Source organism: Ostrea edulis, chromosome 1 (assembly GCF_947568905.1).
Source record: "Ostrea edulis chromosome 1, xbOstEdul1.1, whole genome shotgun sequence".
NCBI classification, from domain to species: Eukaryota; Metazoa; Mollusca; class Bivalvia; order Ostreida; family Ostreidae; genus Ostrea; species Ostrea edulis.
The window spans coordinates 18,711,427-18,732,346 of NC_079164.1; the positions used below are offsets into that span (position 1 = coordinate 18,711,427).

Genomic DNA, 20,920 nt, shown 5'->3' on the forward strand with positions numbered 1-20,920 from the left:
TATATGTATAGAATTGAAATGTTTCTAGGTCAACTGAGTACCCAGGTGACATCAGAGTCTGTATATATTCGATATAGCATAAAATTCTGACTGGACATGGAGAACGTTGAAAAAATTACCTCCAAAGTTGAAGTTTGACCCCGGATCATTTTTCCACAAACAATATTGGAGGTTTAGTGAACAGTGTTGGAGGTTTAGTGAACAGTGTTGGAGGTTTAGTGAACAGTGTTGGAGGTTTAGTGAACAGTATTGGGGGTTTAGTGAACAGTGTTGGAGGTTTAGTGAACAGTATTGGAGGTTTAGTGAACAGTATTGGAGGTTTAGTGAACAGTGTTGGAGGTTTAGTGAACAGTATTGGAGGTTTAGTGAACAGTATTGGAGGTTTAGTGAACAGTGTTGGAGGTTTAGTGAACAGTATTGGGGGTTTAGTGAACAGTATTGGAAGTTTAGTGAACAGTATTGGAGGTTAAGTGAACAGTATTGGGGGTTTAGTGAACTTGGAGGTTTAGTGAACAGTATTGGAGGTTTAGTGAAAAACTGACTCCTGTTGAATTTTGACTACATTGCATTCAGCAATACTGATGGATTTACACAATGTTGGCAAACATTTATTACTTCAAGACAGAAAACATGTATTCATATTGATCTCTCTCTCTCTCTCTCTCTCTCTCTCTCTCTCTCTCTCTCTCTCTCTCTCTCTCTCTATGAGATAACATAATAGAAAAAAAAAACTTTCTTTATTTTCATCGCAATACCCCCTATTTTACCATGCAAAACAGATAATTAATAAGAAATATTTCCAGATAATTCATGGGTTCTATGTCTATTGTATTTTTTTTCCCAATGCCATTTTGCGCTTTTATTAAACTCTCAAATTTTCAACTTTTAAAGTTGCCAATGAATAAATATCTATCTATAAATCAAACATTTCTCTCTGGCCCGAATGTATCCGGAACTGGTCACGATTCCAACATTCCATGGAACCACAAGGTCCTGATCCCACCGAGTATGTCCAGGGGTCTGTGTTTGCCCAACTTTTGATTTGTATTCCCAATAGGGATTAGGAAATTGATCACTGTTCTTTATCTTCAATTTTACATTATCATACACCCCCCCCCCTTAGTTTACAAAATAAAAACAACTATAACCATTTTCAATTGATTTTTAGTTTTATTATACGTATGCACCAATAAACAAGCAATGCCATTTTTGCACCTTTAATATATTTCCAAAATTGACTTGTTTGGTATGAAATCGATTTTGGAGATATATCAATTAAAGGTGTCTATGTCCAGTTGTTGATCTTTCATCTTTGATAAGTATATTTATATGTGTAAAGTATTTTTTAAATCATACATGGAGAACTCTCTCCACAGTCATCTGAATCGAATAATCATATTTATCCAAAATAATTTGATGCACTGTAATTGTTCTAAAATATGACCCCACGATGATATATTCTATGAATGGGGTGTTTTTTAACTTGCAATACAGGTTAATCAAATACATTTAAGAGAATGATCCCTTCTCTCTCTCTCTCTCTCTCTCGTGAATACAAGGTAGGATGTCTTTGGACACCCCCCCCCCCTTTCGTTCCAAATATTCCATATAAGCTGTGCAGAAAAAAAAAACAACTCCGAATATTTCTTAACGTCCATAAGAGAAGAAAGGTGTAAATTAATCACCCATAGAATTTTATTCGTTAATCGTGCTGAATTAAACCCAATCTTGTCCTTGAAAGAAACTTATCCAGGTGTGTCGGGCAGGTATAAAAGATAGCAATAATCTCTAATTACAATCTGATAGTTGTATATTAGAGTAAGTAAAAAGGTCACTTCTACTTCACTACAATGTCACGCCGTGTACACATTTCCTGTTGTGGTATGTCTTGTCAGGATCATGTGGAAATGATGGACAAATTTTGTTGTTGAAAACTTTATAAACTGAATCTTAAAATAGCATTGAACATCATGAATACAGTTAAAGTTACGTCTGATATGTGCAGTGTTTCATTTTATACTGGGTTTTAAACTTCAGTGTGTGGTGATATCAAGGATATGAATCATTGAAATTCGTTGTACAGGTAATAAGGTTTGGCCCACCTTTATTGACGAACGTCGAAGGATAACGAAAAAGCCAGGAAGTATGAAAGGTACATTTATCAACATCCGGTAGAGAGAGAAAAAAAAAAACCACCCTGAAGAATCGAGGAAGCGTAACATAAGGTATACTTTTAAATGACTAATTAACGTGTGTATGTGTATTATCCATACAATGTGCTGGAAATAATATGTAACAACACTCACGTGCAACATTTGTACGACAGTGCTGTGGATTTTGAAATACCATTAATAGGCATGTTTCTAAAGTAATACATATATATTAAAGAGCCAGTCCTTTTCTTTCGGAATATTTAGAATATAATTTATTCAATAAGTCCTCTAATTGTGTATTTTCGAAATATCTTGGCTTATATAGACACTGTGTTATTATTAGAGTATGCATCATTTTATTGCTTCACATCGATTCAGATCTGTTTTATTACACTTCAATAAAACAATAAATTGCTTTAGAACTCCTGAATAAACGTTTTGGAAGGATTTCAAAGATTTATCAGATCAATTCTCTCATAAACCGACGTTTGAGCACAAATACTGTAAAATACTGTATTATACACATTGCAAAGTGCATTATTAACGCGATATAGCCAATAGAATTATGTAGGCTTGTCCACGTGAAAAATAAAAGATAGTTCAACTTTGTTGGATCAAACAAATTATTTTAAGAGATAAGACCGGTACACCAGGAACACTTGAAATATTCAATAATTTCCCTTTTTCATTTAAGATTATAAAGTAGAAAGCCATTATCAATATTGCACCAAGATATGACTAGATATTCAATAGCAGACAACTTGCACTTCCAACTGTTTTGCTTTGAAGCTTCCACATATATCACAGGGGCATCTTATCCGCTCTGTTCTCTATCACACATATATGTGTGATAGAGAACAGAGCGGATAAGATGCCCCTGTGCATATATACAACATTAGCATGTAACTCGTCATGACGTTAGTGGGTGGGGACTATGGGAATATGTGTATTTAGTGTGTAATTCAGTTAGACAGTATTTTCATGTTTTATTTTTATTATACATGTAAATGTAAGGAACCGCTGTCCAGTTTGTTGGGTATGTAAGGTGATTAATGTGATAATTTATGCATATCTGTTTCACTGTTGTGCAAATTATCAGGTTTAACTTTTTCATTGTAGTTAATCACCTCACATACCATAAACTAGACAGTGATTCCTTATTTATAAACCATCCCTGAATCACCGTGATCGCCTTCATTGTAAGAGCTGACAAAATGCGTCACAATTGCCGATACGTCATCAAATTCACGAGCAACGTTCATACAAAAAGTATTAGAGATATGTACATGCATTTATTATAATTTGAAATTGAAAAGTTTCAAATTTACCATATTTAGTTAGAAAATACAATGTAGAAATGTCCCTTCCTGCTACATATGTGTACTAAAAACAATTGTTTACTAGCATTGGTTGAAACCCCACATTATTTTTGTTAAAATTTAGATAGTATTATTTTCAATTAATGAATTTTCGAGGACAAACTGTTGAATTTATACATTTAACTTATATATATATAGGCAGTCTATATCGTATGGAAAGTAATGTATTTGTTTTTTGTTGCTGATGGTGTTTTGTTTTTTGTTTTCAATGATGTATAGGTCTAATGGATCAGGAGTTTGATTTGGCATTTAAAACATCAAATGTTTGTATTTGTGATAACACATGTCACAACAATAAATCATTTACTTACAGTCTTACTGGCAGCTCTTTACTAGAGGCTAACCTTTTTTTCTGCCAGTTACTAGTAGCTAGTCACATTATTTAACTTCACCTATCTAACATGTTATTGGGAACATAAGTTCTCGATGAATCTGAAGAGTTGCTGTTTATTATTATTTTTTTTTAGGTATGGACACCGTGAAATATTCCAGACTAATCAGTAGTGACGACATTGAATCTCCGTATACCTGCATCACGCTGAAGAACTATGGGGCATCCGAGTCACGACATCAAGAGCTCAATGGTCACTTCAATCCATTGGATGTTGATAAGACTGTAAATAAATACGAAATGCTCAATCACCAGTATTATAGGGAACATAATTTCAATGCAGAAAGCTAATACTTGATCCAATAAAAAAAGAAAAGAAAACCCAAATTCGATTTTTCCTATTGAAATGAAGACATGGAATATATATATATATATATATATATATATATATATATATATATATATATATATACATATCATTAATTCCTGGAAACTCGTTTTTCAATTATTTTTTTTCCAGGAATACCCACCTTCAAATGAAAACGATCTCATTCGTCTTCACAAACCGCTAAAAGACAGAACGAAATATGCCTTTCTTGCCTGTATACTATGTTTCTTTCCAACTGGAATAATGGCCATTATCTATGCATTACAGGTAAGTACATTCTGATGATTCATTGCATTATCTCTCTCTCTTCTCTTTCTATCCTATTACTATATCGTGGCCCTCCCATTTCCATGAAATATTTCCTTTGTAAAGCATCGTCTGAAAACTCGCATTACCCATCATCACGTTGGGAAACGGTGCTATCCGCAGTCAAAATCAGTGTGCCAAGAACAGACTAACAATCGGTATGAAACACGGCAGACAGCATTTGACCCAATGGTAGGTTGTATTGACGAACTAGATCGTTATAACGACCATAGAATTTGCGAAATGCTGACTTCAATCGAGACTGTTGAAACCCCTGTACCATCAACTTGTTTGTCAGTAGCTTGCCTCGATTTAAAAAGTGACTATACGCAGAACAAGCTCTTGCATATCGAATCAATTGAGAGATATAAACACCATATGCAGGCGATAGTGGAATATTGCTTCATAAATACGGGAAGTTGACGATGGAAAAGCTGAAATCATCCTGTTTGTTGCAACGCCAAAATTTAGCAGCGGTAGATGAAAAATGAGAAGATAACGAACAGTCATGGGACTCATAATTTCTATAAAAATACAAAATAGTGAGTTGGGCAAACACGTACAATTGGATACACCAGAGGTTCAATAAAATATCCAAGTGTGAAGCAGATGTGGAAGACTCGATGGTGTCTTTATTTCGAGTTCACTGGGCGTCGAAAATCACGCGCTTATATCGTTACACCTCATATTCGTTAAACGACGCCATAACGCATTCACAAAAAAATATTTGATTACAATAGGATTCCATCGTTATGAATTATGGTTCAGTATTTCGAAAATATTACTGTAATCAAAATCATGATCAACGTATCTTAGCTCAAATTGTGCATTGACTTTAAAAACGTCAGAATCATATCCCCGTAAAACAAATGACACGTCTAATTTCTGCAATTGTGTTTCCTTTATCCAGTTAATCATTGTTTTCACACACTGGATGATTAACCGGTACCTGCCCAAATCACAGGAAGACCACTTCATTACCATAGCTCACATTTGTATAAAAGCGAGAATGATTTTTTTTTTCAGGCAAGATCAGCATGGAAAGGAGGAGAAGTAAAGAAAGCCCGGGAGAAATCCAGCATATCGAAAGACTTTATCCGAGCCTCTGTGTGTCTCGGAGGACTGACATACATTCTGATCATCCTGGTTATCCTGTTTACCGTTATATTTGATGTACATGAATGATTATAGATACATTATAGATATTTTACTATTTTACTGTATACCGAAACAGGAATATCTGTATGATAAAAAATTAATTAGGTACATGTACCCATTGTTTATCAGGGTTAAGAACATAATCCGAAATAAAAAAAAACCACAACCATATATATCAATCATTATTGCGAGCTTATACGACATTAGCAAAGAGTTACGGAGTTTTTGTTTTGTTTATTTGTTTAACTTGGATATCAGTACTGTTTTGAAATACATGTATAAGGTGCAATCAATAAAAGTGTTCATTTCTATGAATTGTTCTTGTCTTTGTGACAACTTGAAAAGGACATTTTTCACAAAGTTTTCAAAGAGGTTTGTCAGTGAAGTGTTATTGTCTTCATTTACAATTTTGGTTTGTTGGATTTATTTATAGTAAGTATCAATTCGTACTGGAACTGTCGCAGACTAAAGATAAATCCACAGTCAGATAACACCTGTCGGTTTATAGTGCAACACGTGAAACCCACAGCAAAATGTCGCCATGGAATACTTTAGTGTTTTCTGCAATAATCTTCATTGTAAACAACGAGGGGGTTATTGGTGTGACAAATCTTACAACAACCGTAAACACCTTGTTCCAGAGACTGCAGGATATGCAAGCAACAAGGTACACGCCAGGAGTCCCACCTTTAGTTTGGACGAAATTCCCCGGGGTGTACGAGAGTGATGTTAAAATGTATTTTCATGGTGCCCCCGTGGACTCCACCCTTCGATACACCTTTGGAGTGTTCGACAATAACATGTTCGCCACAGCTTGGGTTACAACGTGTCTGGTAGAGGCGTATAAATATGGAAATGCACCGAAACCAACAAGAGAAATGTTAGATTCGGCCATCGATTTCATTATGGAGCACCGTAACAAAAATGCTGGTTTTAATAATTCTATAATGGCATTTTGGCCGCAGTTATACGATGCAAACTACAAGGTTTGTATTCTATTTTTTTTAAATGATGTTACAGAAGTGGTATATGACACAGGGACGTGTTTGAGAAGTTTCATATCACAATCCAAACTACATGTGTAGTTTAAAATCATACACCTAGAAATTATTTTTCGAGTATGAAGAGTTGTTTTACAGGGGTATGTAAGCACACCTGTGAATCTCCTTGGTCTCTTTAACTCCACATACCTGGTTGACTGGGATCCAATCTACCAGGAACTCGATTCTCTTGGTCTCCATCATGTCACCGAAACAATTCAGAATCTATTGGAAAGGAGGCAAGATCTCATAGAACGTTTCGAATACTAGTATTTGTATAAAACCGTATATACATAAAACAAGTTATTCCTTGCTTGTAGAGATGGATACCGTCATGTTTTTCACATTCCTCCCGATTTTGACGACACTTCAGTAAACTTAGGTTTAGGATCTCTGTTGAAGGAGTACATCATCGATTTCCCGGAATCGTCAGTGTTATGGCAAACTCACAACTCCAATCTATCATCTGTCTTCACTGCGCTCAAACATTATGCATATAAACCCATGACGAATGATTCAAGAGTAAATACGATAGATACCCGTACTTATTTCTACATGAGACACTTCTTGGAAAACGCTACAGCAGAGAGAAAACCGGTTGCGTTGATTGCCACATGGGTACGTTACCAACCTCCATATACTTTATATCTGACACAGTCGTACAAATCTTTCTGACTGTCATGTATATCAAACAAAATACATGTGATGTGTATTTTTGAAATATCATAAGGATCTAATTTGATTCATGTGCAGATTCAAGACTTTAATGATCTCAGAACTGAATACAACAGAGGCGTGGTAACGCCTGGTGACGTCAACAACGTTGACGTGACGGTTTCTGCCAACGCTCTGTATGGAATTACCAACAGTATTCTGTCTGGTCTTGTCACGACAGAGGTTCTGGAGGATCCAGAAATACAGGTACATTTGTATTGGGAAACTAACTAAGGTTCTTCTTTCAAACTGACTTGATTTCTTCTACGTGCATTAGCTCAATTTCTAATCCTCTTATATATGTACATGAACTGAAAAAACATCTGCCACTCGACCCAGCGCTAATGCTAATGCTGAAAATTATTTCAAAGCAATGCTTTTAAAACTAGGGAGCTAGGAAATAGAACGATTTTACTTAATTAACAAATAGAGCGATTTTACAAAATAATTTCAGATAAAAGATATTTCTTGAATATTTTCTAGATATACTATAGAAATGCATGATGCTGTCCATATGCTATTGAAAAAAAAAGATTTTCGAACACTATTTGTGTCCTATAGTTTACAGAAATATCGTTTTATTTCCCGGAAAATTGAGTTTTGGTTTAACACAATTTTGATTGATGCTACAGCATTAGAGATAAGCCAACTTACAGCCATTATCTCTTCATGAAATGAAGAAATATAGTTTCATGTATAAAATAGGATACGGACATGTTGCAGATCCTTAGAAACTAGCTAGAATATGACGATGCATTCCGACCAGTTAGACTTAATAAGAACCTTACTGGCGCATAGTACACTGCGATACTTGATTCTTGAGGCCTTATCTGTGTAGGATAAATTATGGAAAATCTATTTATTTTTCATTTACCAGCAAATCTACCTGAACACTTCCACGATGATCACATACCAGATCAATAGTAACTTCTCTTCTCGTCCAGATCTCGCGTTAACTTACTACCCTTCTGTTATGGAATTCTACTGGTTCGTCGCAAGGACATATTCTCTTCTGAGTCGCAGATACCGTACAGAGGGTCTACCACATGAAGTAAAACGATAAATAGTTTAGCTTGCCATTCATATATTCATTAAAACGGATCTAAAGACTTTTTCCTGCAAGAAATACGTATTATATTAGATATTATTATTTTTTTGATCAGGCAATGACAAAAGTAATGCACGAATTAGAAGAAGCCTTAAGTGAAACAATGACAAAAACGGTTGTCAAAGAAGCCATTTATGATGAGAAAGGCATGGCGTATTTTGATGATTTTCTGGGCAATGGCGACGTAGATGAAACTGGTCGTCACGTGGTAAGATTATTTTAGAGTATCAAGTTAGGCTGGAGAGATTTGGGTACTAGGATTCAGATAAATTTATATTTCTGTAGAAGTACGGCGAAGATCGACTCTTTACCACTTCCATGGCTATAAATGCTTTGATAACAACATGGACTTTCTTCAACGAAAAGAGTGGACAATTGCATTGGAATCCGGGTAAGAAGGACAATCGGTCGAATTTATATCCGTGTAAGACAAAATAGCAGTCAAGTTTATATCCGAGTGAGAAGGAACACCAGTCAATTTATACTAAGTATCAGTCAATATTATATCAGAATATCAGTGTAAGAGGGAACATTATTTGAGTCAAATTTGCATCCGAGTAAAAAGTTATATAGCAGTCAAGTTGATATTCAATGAAAAAGGACTACCGGTCAATTATATATCCAGGTGAAAAGGAACACCATTCAATTTCATATCTGGGTAAAAAAGACCACCAGTTAATCTTGATGATATACCTTGTTTAGGGAAGTATCAATCTATTTCATGTGTATTTCAGATACTCCCTCGGATGTAAAGGTAGTTGTATCCGCCTCGGTATCTTACCTGAACGAGTACGTTCTCAGTGGACAATTCAAACCATGGAATACATTCTTTTCCGGATCAGTAAAAGGACACACAGTAAGTATTTCTTACAGCTTCAATATGAGAAGGTAAAGATGACGAAAATTTACCAATCTCGTAACTCCTATAAAGAATACAAAATTAAGAATAAGGCAAATACGGACCCCTGGACATACCAGAGGTGGGATCAGGTGCCCAGGAGAAGTAAGCATAACCTGTCGACCGGTCACACTCGCCGTGAGCCCTAATCTCGATCGGGTAAATAGAGTAATTCGTAGTCAAAATCAGTGTGTAAAGAATGGCCCCAATTGGTATGAAACATGTCAGACAACATTTTACCCAATGGTCGTATTGGTAAATTAGATCATTATAACGACCATAATATTTGCGAATTGCTGATTTTAAACCAGATTGTTAAAGACCCAAAAAAAACACCGTACGGTTGCTCCACGGATCACTGAATGTGGGCGGAGCTTATCCTTGGTCAATGTTATTTACCTGGAATTTACCTGGCCAAGAGATCAGTTGTTGTGTATATTTTTATGATATACACAGGAAATTTCTCAGGTTATTACAAATTATGCTTAGTGTCTTGATTTGTGCAAAAAAAAAAAACATAATTAAAATTTCTACCTACATGCATACCGCATTTCTATTTCCCGTAAACCTTCAAACTTGGTCATATTTATGTATTGCAAATGACAGGTTTAGCCCATTTCTAAACCTTTGCTTTTTAAAATTTCTAATTAAATTGTTATATATATATCGTATATAAATAATTTCCTAAATATAATATTACCCGGCATTTCCGGGCACTTCCTGGTGTCCTGGGAGTTCGCGATGTCGTGGGTGTAGTAGGTAAAATATCCATGTTTCGAGAGAATGAATAAATCCAAGTAGATCTGTGTACATGTACAACCAAATGAAGAATGATCAAGATACCCCTCAATATGGGCCGTCTGTAGGGTTTCTGTAGTGTTTGTGTAACGATGGCACCCCAAACAGAAACTGACACGAAGTCTACACCCCCTCCCCTCTCTCTCTCTTTAGGGTTTCTGTGGACGTAGTGTCTGTGTAACGATGGTATCCCAAACAGAAGCTGACACATAGCTAGTCTACCCCCCCCCCCTTTTTCTCTCTCTCCCTTACTCTCAATCATTGACTAAATGAGTAATTATTGTCATACGTATGCAACACTATTGCCATGTCATATTATTGCTACAGTTTTACACATTTCTCTCTCTCTTTATAAATATAAAACTGATAAATTATAAATAGCTCAATAACTCTCTCTCTCTCTCTCTCTCTCTCTCTCATCTTTATAAATAGAAAAACGGGATAAATTATAAATAGAAATATCTCAATAACTCTCTCTCTCTCTATAAATATAAAGCCGTGATAAATTATGAATAGAAATATCTCAGTATCTCTCTATCTCTCTCTCCCTCTCTCTCTCTCTAAATATAAAGCCCTGATAAATTATAAATAGAAATATCTCAATAACTTATTTATGCTTTTTTTTTTTACTATTGTTTGATTTCTGATTGTGTAATTTATAATACATGTATAAAGATGGAGAGAGAAAATACGATGATAAATTGCATTGTATAGGGGACGTTAGAAATTAAAATATTCTAGGTGCGAGTCAATGCTATCAAAACTCAGGTATACTGGGCTGGGGCTTTCCTCGAGATCTGAAGACTGCCGGTCATCATTAGCCATGATTGTTATCAAAACATCTTTCTCAGGTAGCTGTAGACCACGGTCTCTGCAAACGTCAATCAACCTAAGCTCTATTGTTAAAAGTTTGATTGACCAGCGGCTTATCATTGATGGCAACACAGGTAAAATTTGGGGGCGTTAACTTAAAGTTGGGTCTTTAAAGCCGTTGTAAAATCAAGTTATTTCTTAATAGCCTGCCTTTAAATACTGTATGCAGAATAAACTCTTGGGTATCGAATCAGTTGAGAGACATAAACACCATATCCAGGAGATATTGGAATGTTGCTACAAAAATGTGTGTAGTTGACAATGAAGAAGCTGAAGTCATCCCGTTTGTCATAAAGTTGAGTTGTCAGTTTGCTGTTAACATTCATGTTCATTAAAATATCGAAGTATGAAGCAGGTGTGGAAAATCTTGGAGTCTTTTATTTCGAGTTGATTGGGATATATTGAATTGACATATTAATAAAAATGATTAATTATTAGTTGATTGGTTGTATGTTATTAAACGTCCCGCTAGAGAATTTTTCACTCATATGGAGACGTCACCACTGCCACTGTCGGTGAAGGACTGCAAAATTCAGGCTTTTGTTTGGCGCTTACGGCCTTTGAGCAGGGAGGGATCTTTATCGTGCTACACCTGCTGTGACACGGGATCTCGGTTTTTGTGGTCTCATCAGAAGGACCACCCCATCTTGTCGCCTCCTACGACAAGCAAGGGGTACTAAGGACCTATTCTAACCCTGATCCCCACGGGACTATATACAATTAATTATTAGTAGATAAAACATAGTTGATATATCTAGATGACGGGATGAAAAGCACAGCAAGAGATTTCTTCTCATGTAAAAACTTTCGAATAAATTCTGCCTCGTAAGATTATATAAACATGTCAGCTAATAAAGGAGCACAATTCGTGCCCATGGAAATTCGAACAGACTGTTGGATGACTTGATTACTAAAAACTACTAAAATATTGTCAATGAGGAACTACGGCATCTTTTTAATATCAACCTCAGAGTACTTGAGCGTAGAATCAGAGTATTCAACAAAGTAATTTTTGAATGACTTCCTTTTCCCCATTTATATTGAGAAAGCAACTTTCTGTGATGTCAAAAAGTCTCGTCTTTAATATATCGTGAGGAATGGTCGTGTAAAGTGTTGAAAGGTTATTGATGTTGTTTTGATGTTGATTTGTATGGTATTAATAAACTGCAACTGACCAACGACAATTTTTTTTTTTACAGATTACCTCTTCCTCTCATTATCCTGCCAATCGACAGGGATATATCAACGGAACCAAAATCCATATCCGGGGCATGGAGGGCATGGTGAACAGTACGTGGTATGACCAGCAGCTTAAAATTCGCAAGTCTCCCATTGATTTCCATGGATACAACAGCTCTCCAGATTATTTCCCATTCTGGTGTTCACAACCATACACTTACGTCACCAGCATGCTAGCTCTATCGACATTCAATAACATTGCAGAGAATGTCAGCTAACATTGACTAACAAGGGGATTTAAAATGCAAAAATGGAGAAAAACACATAGCTTTTTGTGTATCCGTAGTATGAAATTAAATAATGAAGTCTTTAACAACCAAATTGCATATATTCAGTCACCCACAACACCCGTCGATATCCATGTTTAAATAATTGTTGATTAAATTCAGAAGGACTCGGTTTGCATTTGGAATGCTCTTTCTTTTCTAAAATACCAGATATTGTCATCTTTAGTTTATGCCATAGACACAACAGATTTATAGTACGATGTTGAAAAATACCATTCTCCATATGAAACTGTCACAAAGTTTTCTTGGGATGATTATTACTTAAAACATTACAAATGAATATACTAGGGATGTCAGTTTTAGTCGGATATCCCAGTCAAATACTCGGAGGAGAATTTAGTCGAGCGATACTCGAGTACTCGGTTAAAAACCGCCGAACTGACAGAATGTACCCAAGTCATCAGTACATTTCACAGCTTTTTTCCATCATGAGATCTTTTGAAGTGTGTCCAAACAATGGGTTATGGAGGTATGTTTACAGACCGACACCCAAACTCAAATGATTTATTTGAACATTAACGAATTAAAATCGGTTTTACCTTATACTTACATGATTTTTACTCACAAAAACACCGAAGCATTAGAATTTATGAACATTACTAAAACAGGTATTTAAGGAGGTATTCTACATCGTCATAATGGCTGACTTCCTTTTAAAACATGGATGAAAATACAAACATCAAGGCCGGCCAGGAAGAAACTAAAGATAAAATGATATTTACCAATGAAAAACTCTAGGAAACCTGTGTCTGTTGCCAAGTGCCACTGGATGTAGGGAGTTTGTGAACGGACCTCACAAAATACCAATAATATAAGCAATATACATTATGTTATAAAAAGTTTGTTTCACCCATGCAGAACGGCGACTAGAAGTGAATAATTTAACAAAACTGTCTCTTAAAAAACCCTAAGTAAGCATTTCTATTGGTCAAAATCTGAACACCATTCATGGATCACGCCACTATATAGGCTATACCATTTTAAATACACATAGTGAAGACAAAATTTTCCCACTATTCTACCGAAACGCGGAAAAAATATGATAGTCAGGTACTCGTTGACATCCCTAGAATGCATGTATCCAATAAAAATGTTATATGTATATATACATGTAATGTGAGAGTGTGAAAAGCATTACCATGATTGAAAGCAATTTGAACAAGGTCATTCGGATATCGGAATGAAAAGCATTATCCCGTCCATGAAATGCAACATACCAACAATATATTTCTAAAGACGAACGACATTGAGATTTTGTACAAAGGGTGAAGAAGTGAAAATAATAAACTGATAAATCTCATAAAGAATACAAAACTGATAGTAGGACAAACACGTACCCCTAAATACACCAGGAGGATCAGGTACCTAGGAGGAGTAAGCATGCCCTGTTAACCGATCACACTGGTCGTGAACCCTATATCTTGAGTAAACGGAGTAATCCGTAGTCAAAATCAGTATGCAAAACGACCCAACAAATAGTATGAGACACGTCCGACAGCCTTCTACCCAATGACAGGTCTTATTTGCAAATTATATCATTATAACGACCATAAAATTTGCGAAATTCTGTCTTTAAACGAGACTGTTGAAACCCCTGTAACATCAACTTATTTGCCAGTAGCCTTTTTCGATTGAAAAAAATATCATACGCAGAACATGCTCTCACGTATCGAATCAGTTGAGAGACAAGACCACCATGCAATTAATGGTGGAATATTTCTACACAAATATGGGAAGCCAATGATGGAGAAGCTGAAGTAATCTCGAACATCAATCATTTGAAAGAGATAAACATCAGAAACACCAAATGCAGACCTGTGATAGTGGAGTATTATGGGAAGTTAACGATGAAGGCTGAAGTCATCTCGTTTGTCATAAATCTGAGTTGCTAGTTTGCCGTTAACATGTTTGTTCAGCAATATATTCAAAAATGAAGCAGACGTAGAAAACTCTGTGGTGTCTTCGAGTTCATTGGGATACATCGAATCCACATATGAATGAAAGCGAGTTTTGCTAATAAATAAAATGTCATTGATGAAAGGTGAAAATAACGATCAGTGACCAATCTCATAACTCCTATAAGAAACAAAAGATAAAGACTTTGGCAAACACGGACCTATGGACTTACCAGAAGTGGAAGCAGATGCCTAGGAGGAGTAAGTATCCCCTGTCGACCGGTCACACCTGGCGTGAGCCATATGTCTTGTTCAGGTAAACGGAGTAATCCGTAGTCAAAATCAGTGTGCCTAGAAAGACCTGTCAATCGGTATGAAACACGTCAGACAGCATTTATCCCAATGATATGTTGTATCTAAATGTTGAGCTGAAGGGCACAATAGATCTTTTCTTCCTCATAAAGTTAGCTGATAAAGGCAGGGCCGTAAATTACATGGAGGCGGAGGAGGCAGCTGCCTCCTCCAACTTTTGAGCCAAAAAAAATTAAAATTTAAAGTTCATTAGAATTTATGTTGTTTCCAATAACTAAGAACATGATACCTCCCTTAAAAAGCATTCCAAATCTTTCTTTTAGAATGAGTTAGTCAAGTAACATCTTAGAAGGCCCTAGAATCAAGGATTTTGCACGAAACGTGTTCAGTGTGCACAAAATGTGCTCAGCGTCTGGGGGCCTGGGCGACCCCCAGACCCCCGCCTAATTTCCTGCCTCCTCCAAATTGAAGGTTAATTTACGGCCCTGAAAGGAGCACAATACGTATGTCTGACGATTCCCCGCCACAACAACTAATACATTGGTGAGGAGTAAGGATATGGGCTTGGTAGAACATTTACTGGATCCTACAGTGTATCTCTGTAATTACAGAATTTTTGTGAAGAGTTGGAATCTAATATAGGTACGGTAACTCCTATTTATTCGTTCCATTGACTGGGATATTTAATGTGTTTAAAACGAGAATGTCATTTTAAAGAATTTTGTCTTTTGATAGGGAATTTTGAGTGTCAGTTTTGTTACCAAATGTGAAATTAATACCAAATTCGTTAAACATTTGTGATCACGAGCCTCACAATGATAATGCAGTTACAAGCTTTGTATGCTGGAACCAATACATAGTCCTCATGTAACCTACCTCACTTCTGTTTACTAAACACAGAAGGATAGCTGGTATGTACTTTTCGTTTTAAATTGACTAATACGAGATTTTGATATTCCTCTTATATTATTAAGTGTCAAGTTGTTCCTTGTCATATGTAGTCAATCGTCTGGCATAATTTTTGACAGAATTCATAATAAAGATGAAGTTCTGTTGCCAATTGAAAGATCGGGGCTCTCTAAATTTCGGATCTTTTCAGACAAGTGACTTCGGGTCGTCATTTTCAACTACACGTACATTACTGGTAAGGACATGTCCAGCTGAAAGAAAAACAAGCAAGTGTAGGAGGATTTTGTTTAAGTTGGATCTACTAGTACATCTAGGCACTATAAAGTTTGTAATCATCAAGATTAGATGCAATAGTATAAATATATTTGTAGTAAATACAATGTGTAGACTTGAATTGAAATAGGATGGGATTTTTATGACCGACAAAGTTGCTTATGTTGCCGACATCTTTTCCTTTGGTTTAAAAAAATGACGGTGTAATTCGGAAGGATTATTATCCGTAACACCAGGTGTTTTAAAGAGCATCTTAAAGGTAATTCATACGTCCGAAGTGGTAAAATGTATGACAATCAATACTTTTCAGCAGATATCGAAGCCTATAACAATTGTGTTATTGTGACACAAATTCTGCTTTCGATCATTGCACCAGCACCGACACACACGACGGAAAAGCCCCGAAAGAGGAACATTGATAAATTAGTTACTTAGGCTCAGGTGAGCAAGAACATGAACATACCCACTTATCTTTTATTTGGAGGCTTTTGTTTTCGATTAAGAGTGAAAGGAAAAATAGTATTACTATACACTTGCAATTGCTCTCTCTCTCTCTCTCTCTCTCTCACCAAACATTATACAATGTACATCGAATCAAGAAAGTCATAGACAGATAATATAAGGCAGATGTCGAAGAACGGTAGATAAAAGGTCACTATTCAGATAAGGACTTCTCGGGAATCATTCCATTAAATCGTGCTTCCTATTTTGATGATCTTTAAAATGGTCTTCACTGGGTGCAATAACGTGTGGGTGACTTTATTTGTAACAACATTGTTCATCATTGGAGATGCGTTTGCTGCAACAAATTTGACTACAACAATCAATGCGTTATTCCATAAATTACAAAATATGCAGACAACAACGTACAACCCAGCGGTGCCGCCATTGATATGGGCAAAGTTTCCGGGAGTCTACGAAAGTGACGTCAAAATGTATTTCCACGGAGCTCCGGTTGATTCTACCCTTCGGTATTCCTTTGGAGTTTTCGACAATAACATGTTCGCGACAGCATGGGTAACAACTTCTCTCTTAGAAGCATATAAATATGGAAAAGCACCGAAACCAACCGCAGAGATGCTGGATTTATCCATCGATTTCATCATGGATCATCGTAATAAAAATCTCAACTACACAAACTCCATAATGGCATTCTGGCCCCAAATATTCAACGAGCAAGCAAAGGTTAATTTTGTTTTCTACATGTATTACTTTTGTTGTCAAATACGATTAAGTAAATCATCCTTTGGTTGCATTCCACAACTCCTGCAATATTTCTCGCGTTTTTAAGAATTGAGACTTTTAACTTTTGGGAATATTTAATTGACTTAAAGTATTACAAGTTTTACTTAAGATTAAAGTTTTATAATACAATTTCCACCTAAAATGAAATTTTAAAGGTTTAATTTGAAAATGATTATATTCACATGCCGTACACCTTTACCTTCAGGGGTACGTGAGCACACCAGTGAATTTACTGGATCTTTTCAACTCCACCTACCTCATAGACTGGGACCCGGTCTACAAAGAGCTTGACAAATTAGGACTTCACCACGTTACCGAAACCATAAAACGACTTCTGGCAACGAGGTAAAATATACCGGTAGTTTAGAGTTGAAAAATTGAGCATAAAAAATACACTTTTCAATTCCTTTGATAAGTGTGGAAAGGATGCAACCGGCTTTGTTCAATCAAATCTTGTACCTTTGTTTTCCCCTTCTAATAATCATCGTCAATTTCAGGGAAGGTTACAAGCGCGTATTTCAGATTCCTCCTGACTTTGACGACACGTCCGTGAATCTGGGCTTGGGTTCTCTCCTGAAGGACTTTATTTCGGACTTTCCAAACTCCGCTGTGTTGTGGCAGTCTAGGAACGCCAACCTCTCCTCCATATTTAACGCCCTGAAGCATTATGCCTATAGACCGATGTCAAACGACACGAGAGTGAACACGATAGATACCCGAACGTACTTCTACATGAGGCGATTTCTGGAGGACGTAAAGGCTAAAAATCAGAGTCTGTCTTTAGTCACAACTTGGGTAGGTACATGAAAATGCTCATGAGGATATTTTCATTCCGTACAACATGAAATTTACTAGTATCACAGTTTGAGCACAACTCAATCTATCTCAATTCTGTCATTTGAAATACGCATATAATCATTTCGAACACCACTTGAAAACTACGGCAAACGGAACATGCATTTTGACACACAATATATCTCTCTATGATAGTATTGCCCTATATTTAGTAATGTTTTCATATCTATATGACATAATCCTGTAGGGAATGGGATTTGTTTTACACACAGAGGGAAACGTGTTTTTCCAAACATTTCTCGGATAATCACAGAGAGTTTACATGAAACCATGATAAATACAATTATCCTGTTTGCACAAGCTAAATTTCTTCCTCAAACACTGAATAACTTCATGCACTAGGTTCAGGACTTCAATGATTTGAAAACTCAGTACTACCACGGTGTGATAACCCCCAGTGACGTCAACAACGTTGACGTCACGGTGTCAGCCAACGCTCTGTATGGAATCACCAACAGCATTCTGTCTGGACTGGCTACAACAGAGGTTCTGGAGGATCCAGAAATCCAGGTAACAATCAGAAACATCACGTGTCATCTTGTTTGATGTTTTGTGCCGGTTTGTTTCTTTGTTTATTCATGTTAATATTGCCATTCAGTGATTTCACTTAACGATAAGTAATATTACAAATTCAAAACGATTTAGTGATATCAATTACATAAGAAATATTACATTCTGAAGCAGAGCAGGTGATATATCTTATTCGATTACTTCAGATGGTTCACTACACCTTGAAAGAGTTGATCAAATCAGCACAAGATGATTTAATCATGAAAGATATTACGATATGTAATAAGTACATATGTCAAAAAAGGCCCAAAAAAAAAAGAAAAAAAAGAAAAAAAAAGAAAGCAATTTTGGTTAAAAACTTGATTTTCAAATAATTATTTTAATAAATATGAACAAAAGACACTGGCGGATTTGAACTCGGATCTGCGAGGCAGCAACCTGATTGATACCTTATAGTGTCATAAAATGTATAAGTCTTGATATAGTAATCTTAAGTGATATCAATTAATGAAAAGGTAATATGACAGTTGTTTCGCTAATCAAGTGGGAATAGTTAGCTTGTACAAAATCATAACTAAAGTGTTGGTGTCATGATTTCTTTTATTCATAGCAACTATACCTGAATACATCGACCATGATCGCCTTCCAGATCAACACCAATTTTTCCTCTCGTCCAGATCTCGCGTTGACATACTATCCCTCTGTCAATGAATTCTACTGGTTCGTTGCAAGGACGTACGCGCAACTAACTCGACGTCATCGGGGTGGTGGACTGCCTCATCCCGTAAATATGTCATACTCCAATGATTAGGCCTGTTTTGTCAACGAAAGTTTATTGGGATAAATGTTTACCATCTGTCACCAAAATTCAACTTCCATTTTATAACAATGAAACCGATTTTACTAGATTCCACGTTATAAATAGTCTTCTTTCCAATAAAAATACTTTATATAGGTCAGAACTAATGACACAATCTCAATGAACCCATTTGTTTTGGCAGGCAATGAACATCGTGATGGGGGAACTTCGACAGGCTCTGTGTGAAACTATGACAACCACTGTAACCAAGGAAGCCATTTTTAACACCTCTACAATGGCGTATTTTGAAGATTTCTTGGGAAACGGAGATTATGACAAAGACGGTCATCCAGTGGTATGCTTTGCTCTTTGATTAAAAAATTATATTTGATACGATTCTTTACATGGCGAAATGAGACATTCTATTTAACCTAGAAATATGGCGAAGATAGACTATTTACAACATCAATGGCAGTTAACGCACTGATAACCACTTGGACCTACTATAACGATAAAACAGAACACCTCCATTGGGACGAAAGTAAGCAGTTTAGTTTCATTCATTCTCCTGAAAATCAAGACATTGTGTGCAAATATACATGCGTACATAACAAAATGTTGTTCAAAGCGTCCAATTTTCAGATACCCCCGCTGATGTGAAGAAAGTTGTCGCAGCGTCTGTAAACTTCCTGAACGAATATGTTCTCGGCGAGGAATATAAACCTTGGAACATGTTTTTCTCCGGGTCCTTCAAAGGATTTGGGGTTAGTTTCAGCATTTTCAAAATATAACAGTGCACTTCAAAGTTTTGCCAACATATCTTTAAATCTTAAGAAAGTAAAGCCATATGAAATATGATAATATTTTCCTTGCTAATCTGACCAGAAAGTTTCATCTTCTTATGAAACTCAATCGGATGATAACACAATGCAGAGTGATAAACAGAGGAAAGCTGTTAACAATTGCAATCCTACTGTGCATTTAAAAAAAAAAAATTAGCCATTACATGTACTTAATTATCTCTAGGACACAATAACGATGGTAGCCGGGACGTAGTTGCAGATCTGTAGCTCTCTGGGCACAGACCTAATATTTTCCCAGAGAGCTACAGATTTGCGGCTAACCTGAATGCTGATAACGCGTGTTCAAAGAAACAAGCACTAACATTGGTGACATCACGATGGGATCCTTTTTTTTCTTCAGACGTCATGGTCTCAGTACCCCGCAAATCGTAACAGTCATATCAACGGAACCAAAATTCACATCCGGGGTATGGAGGGCGTGGCTGTCGAATCCTGGTATGACCAGCAGCTTAAATCTCTAAAGACGCCCACGATTTTCCATGGTTACAACAGTGACCCCTCCTACTTCCCGTTCTGGAGCTCGGAATCCTATACGTACGTCACCACCATGCTCGCATTGTCTACTTTCAACAACATTGCTGACAGCA

General features: G+C 36.3%; 3 protein-coding genes across 3 annotated transcripts in view; all 3 read left to right on the forward strand.

Moving 5' to 3' along the window:
• Positions 1–1,804: 1,804 nt before the first annotated feature.
• Positions 1,805–6,026, forward strand: LOC125663451 (proline-rich transmembrane protein 1-like). Its single transcript, XM_048895735.2, has 4 exons — positions 1,805–2,225; positions 4,000–4,148; positions 4,384–4,518; positions 5,584–6,026. The coding sequence occupies exons 2-4, from the start codon at positions 4,002–4,004 to the stop codon at positions 5,740–5,742; spliced, it is 441 nt and encodes a 146-aa protein (XP_048751692.2). The 5' UTR covers positions 1,805–2,225; positions 4,000–4,001; the 3' UTR covers positions 5,743–6,026.
• Positions 6,027–6,194: 168 nt separating this feature from the next.
• LOC125663303 (uncharacterized) lies at positions 6,195–12,784 on the forward strand. Its single transcript, XM_048895601.2, has 9 exons — positions 6,195–6,701; positions 6,855–6,994; positions 7,076–7,373; positions 7,509–7,676; positions 8,347–8,520; positions 8,633–8,785; positions 8,863–8,968; positions 9,312–9,433; positions 12,346–12,784. Exons 1-9 carry the CDS (start codon positions 6,249–6,251, stop codon positions 12,601–12,603), a joined length of 1,872 nt encoding a protein of 623 aa, XP_048751558.2. The 5' UTR covers positions 6,195–6,248; the 3' UTR covers positions 12,604–12,784.
• Positions 12,785–15,978: 3,194 nt separating this feature from the next.
• LOC125663294 (uncharacterized) overlaps positions 15,979–20,920 on the forward strand; it is a 5,070-nt gene continuing 128 nt past the window's right edge. Inside the window, exons 1-9 of the mRNA XM_048895594.2 lie at positions 15,979–17,246; positions 17,512–17,651; positions 17,804–18,101; positions 18,504–18,671; positions 19,282–19,455; positions 19,673–19,825; positions 19,906–20,011; positions 20,113–20,234; positions 20,674–20,920. The exon at positions 20,674–20,920 is cut by the window's right edge and continues 128 nt beyond it. Coding sequence (XP_048751551.2) covers positions 16,773–17,246; positions 17,512–17,651; positions 17,804–18,101; positions 18,504–18,671; positions 19,282–19,455; positions 19,673–19,825; positions 19,906–20,011; positions 20,113–20,234; positions 20,674–20,920 — 1,882 coding nt within the window. The 5' untranslated portion in view covers positions 15,979–16,772. The remainder of the gene's footprint in view (positions 17,247–17,511; positions 17,652–17,803; positions 18,102–18,503; positions 18,672–19,281; positions 19,456–19,672; positions 19,826–19,905; positions 20,012–20,112; positions 20,235–20,673) is intronic.

Bases quoted from the DNA above. Each gene is read 5' to 3' on its own strand.
- LOC125663451 (XM_048895735.2), top strand. From the start codon at position 4,002: ATGGACACCGTGAAATATTCCAGACTAATCAGTAGTGACGACATTGAA. The intron at 4,149-4,383 runs GTAAATAAATAC...TTTTTTTTCCAG, and splicing joins CATTGGATGTTGATAAGACT to GAATACCCACCTTCAAATGA. The intron at 4,519-5,583 runs GTAAGTACATTC...TTTTTTTTTCAG, and splicing joins CCATTATCTATGCATTACAG to GCAAGATCAGCATGGAAAGG.
- LOC125663303 (XM_048895601.2), top strand. From the start codon at position 6,249: ATGTCGCCATGGAATACTTTAGTGTTTTCTGCAATAATCTTCATTGTA. The intron at 7,374-7,508 runs GTACGTTACCAA...ATTCATGTGCAG, and splicing joins TTGCGTTGATTGCCACATGG to ATTCAAGACTTTAATGATCT. The intron at 7,677-8,346 runs GTACATTTGTAT...TTCATTTACCAG, and splicing joins TGGAGGATCCAGAAATACAG to CAAATCTACCTGAACACTTC.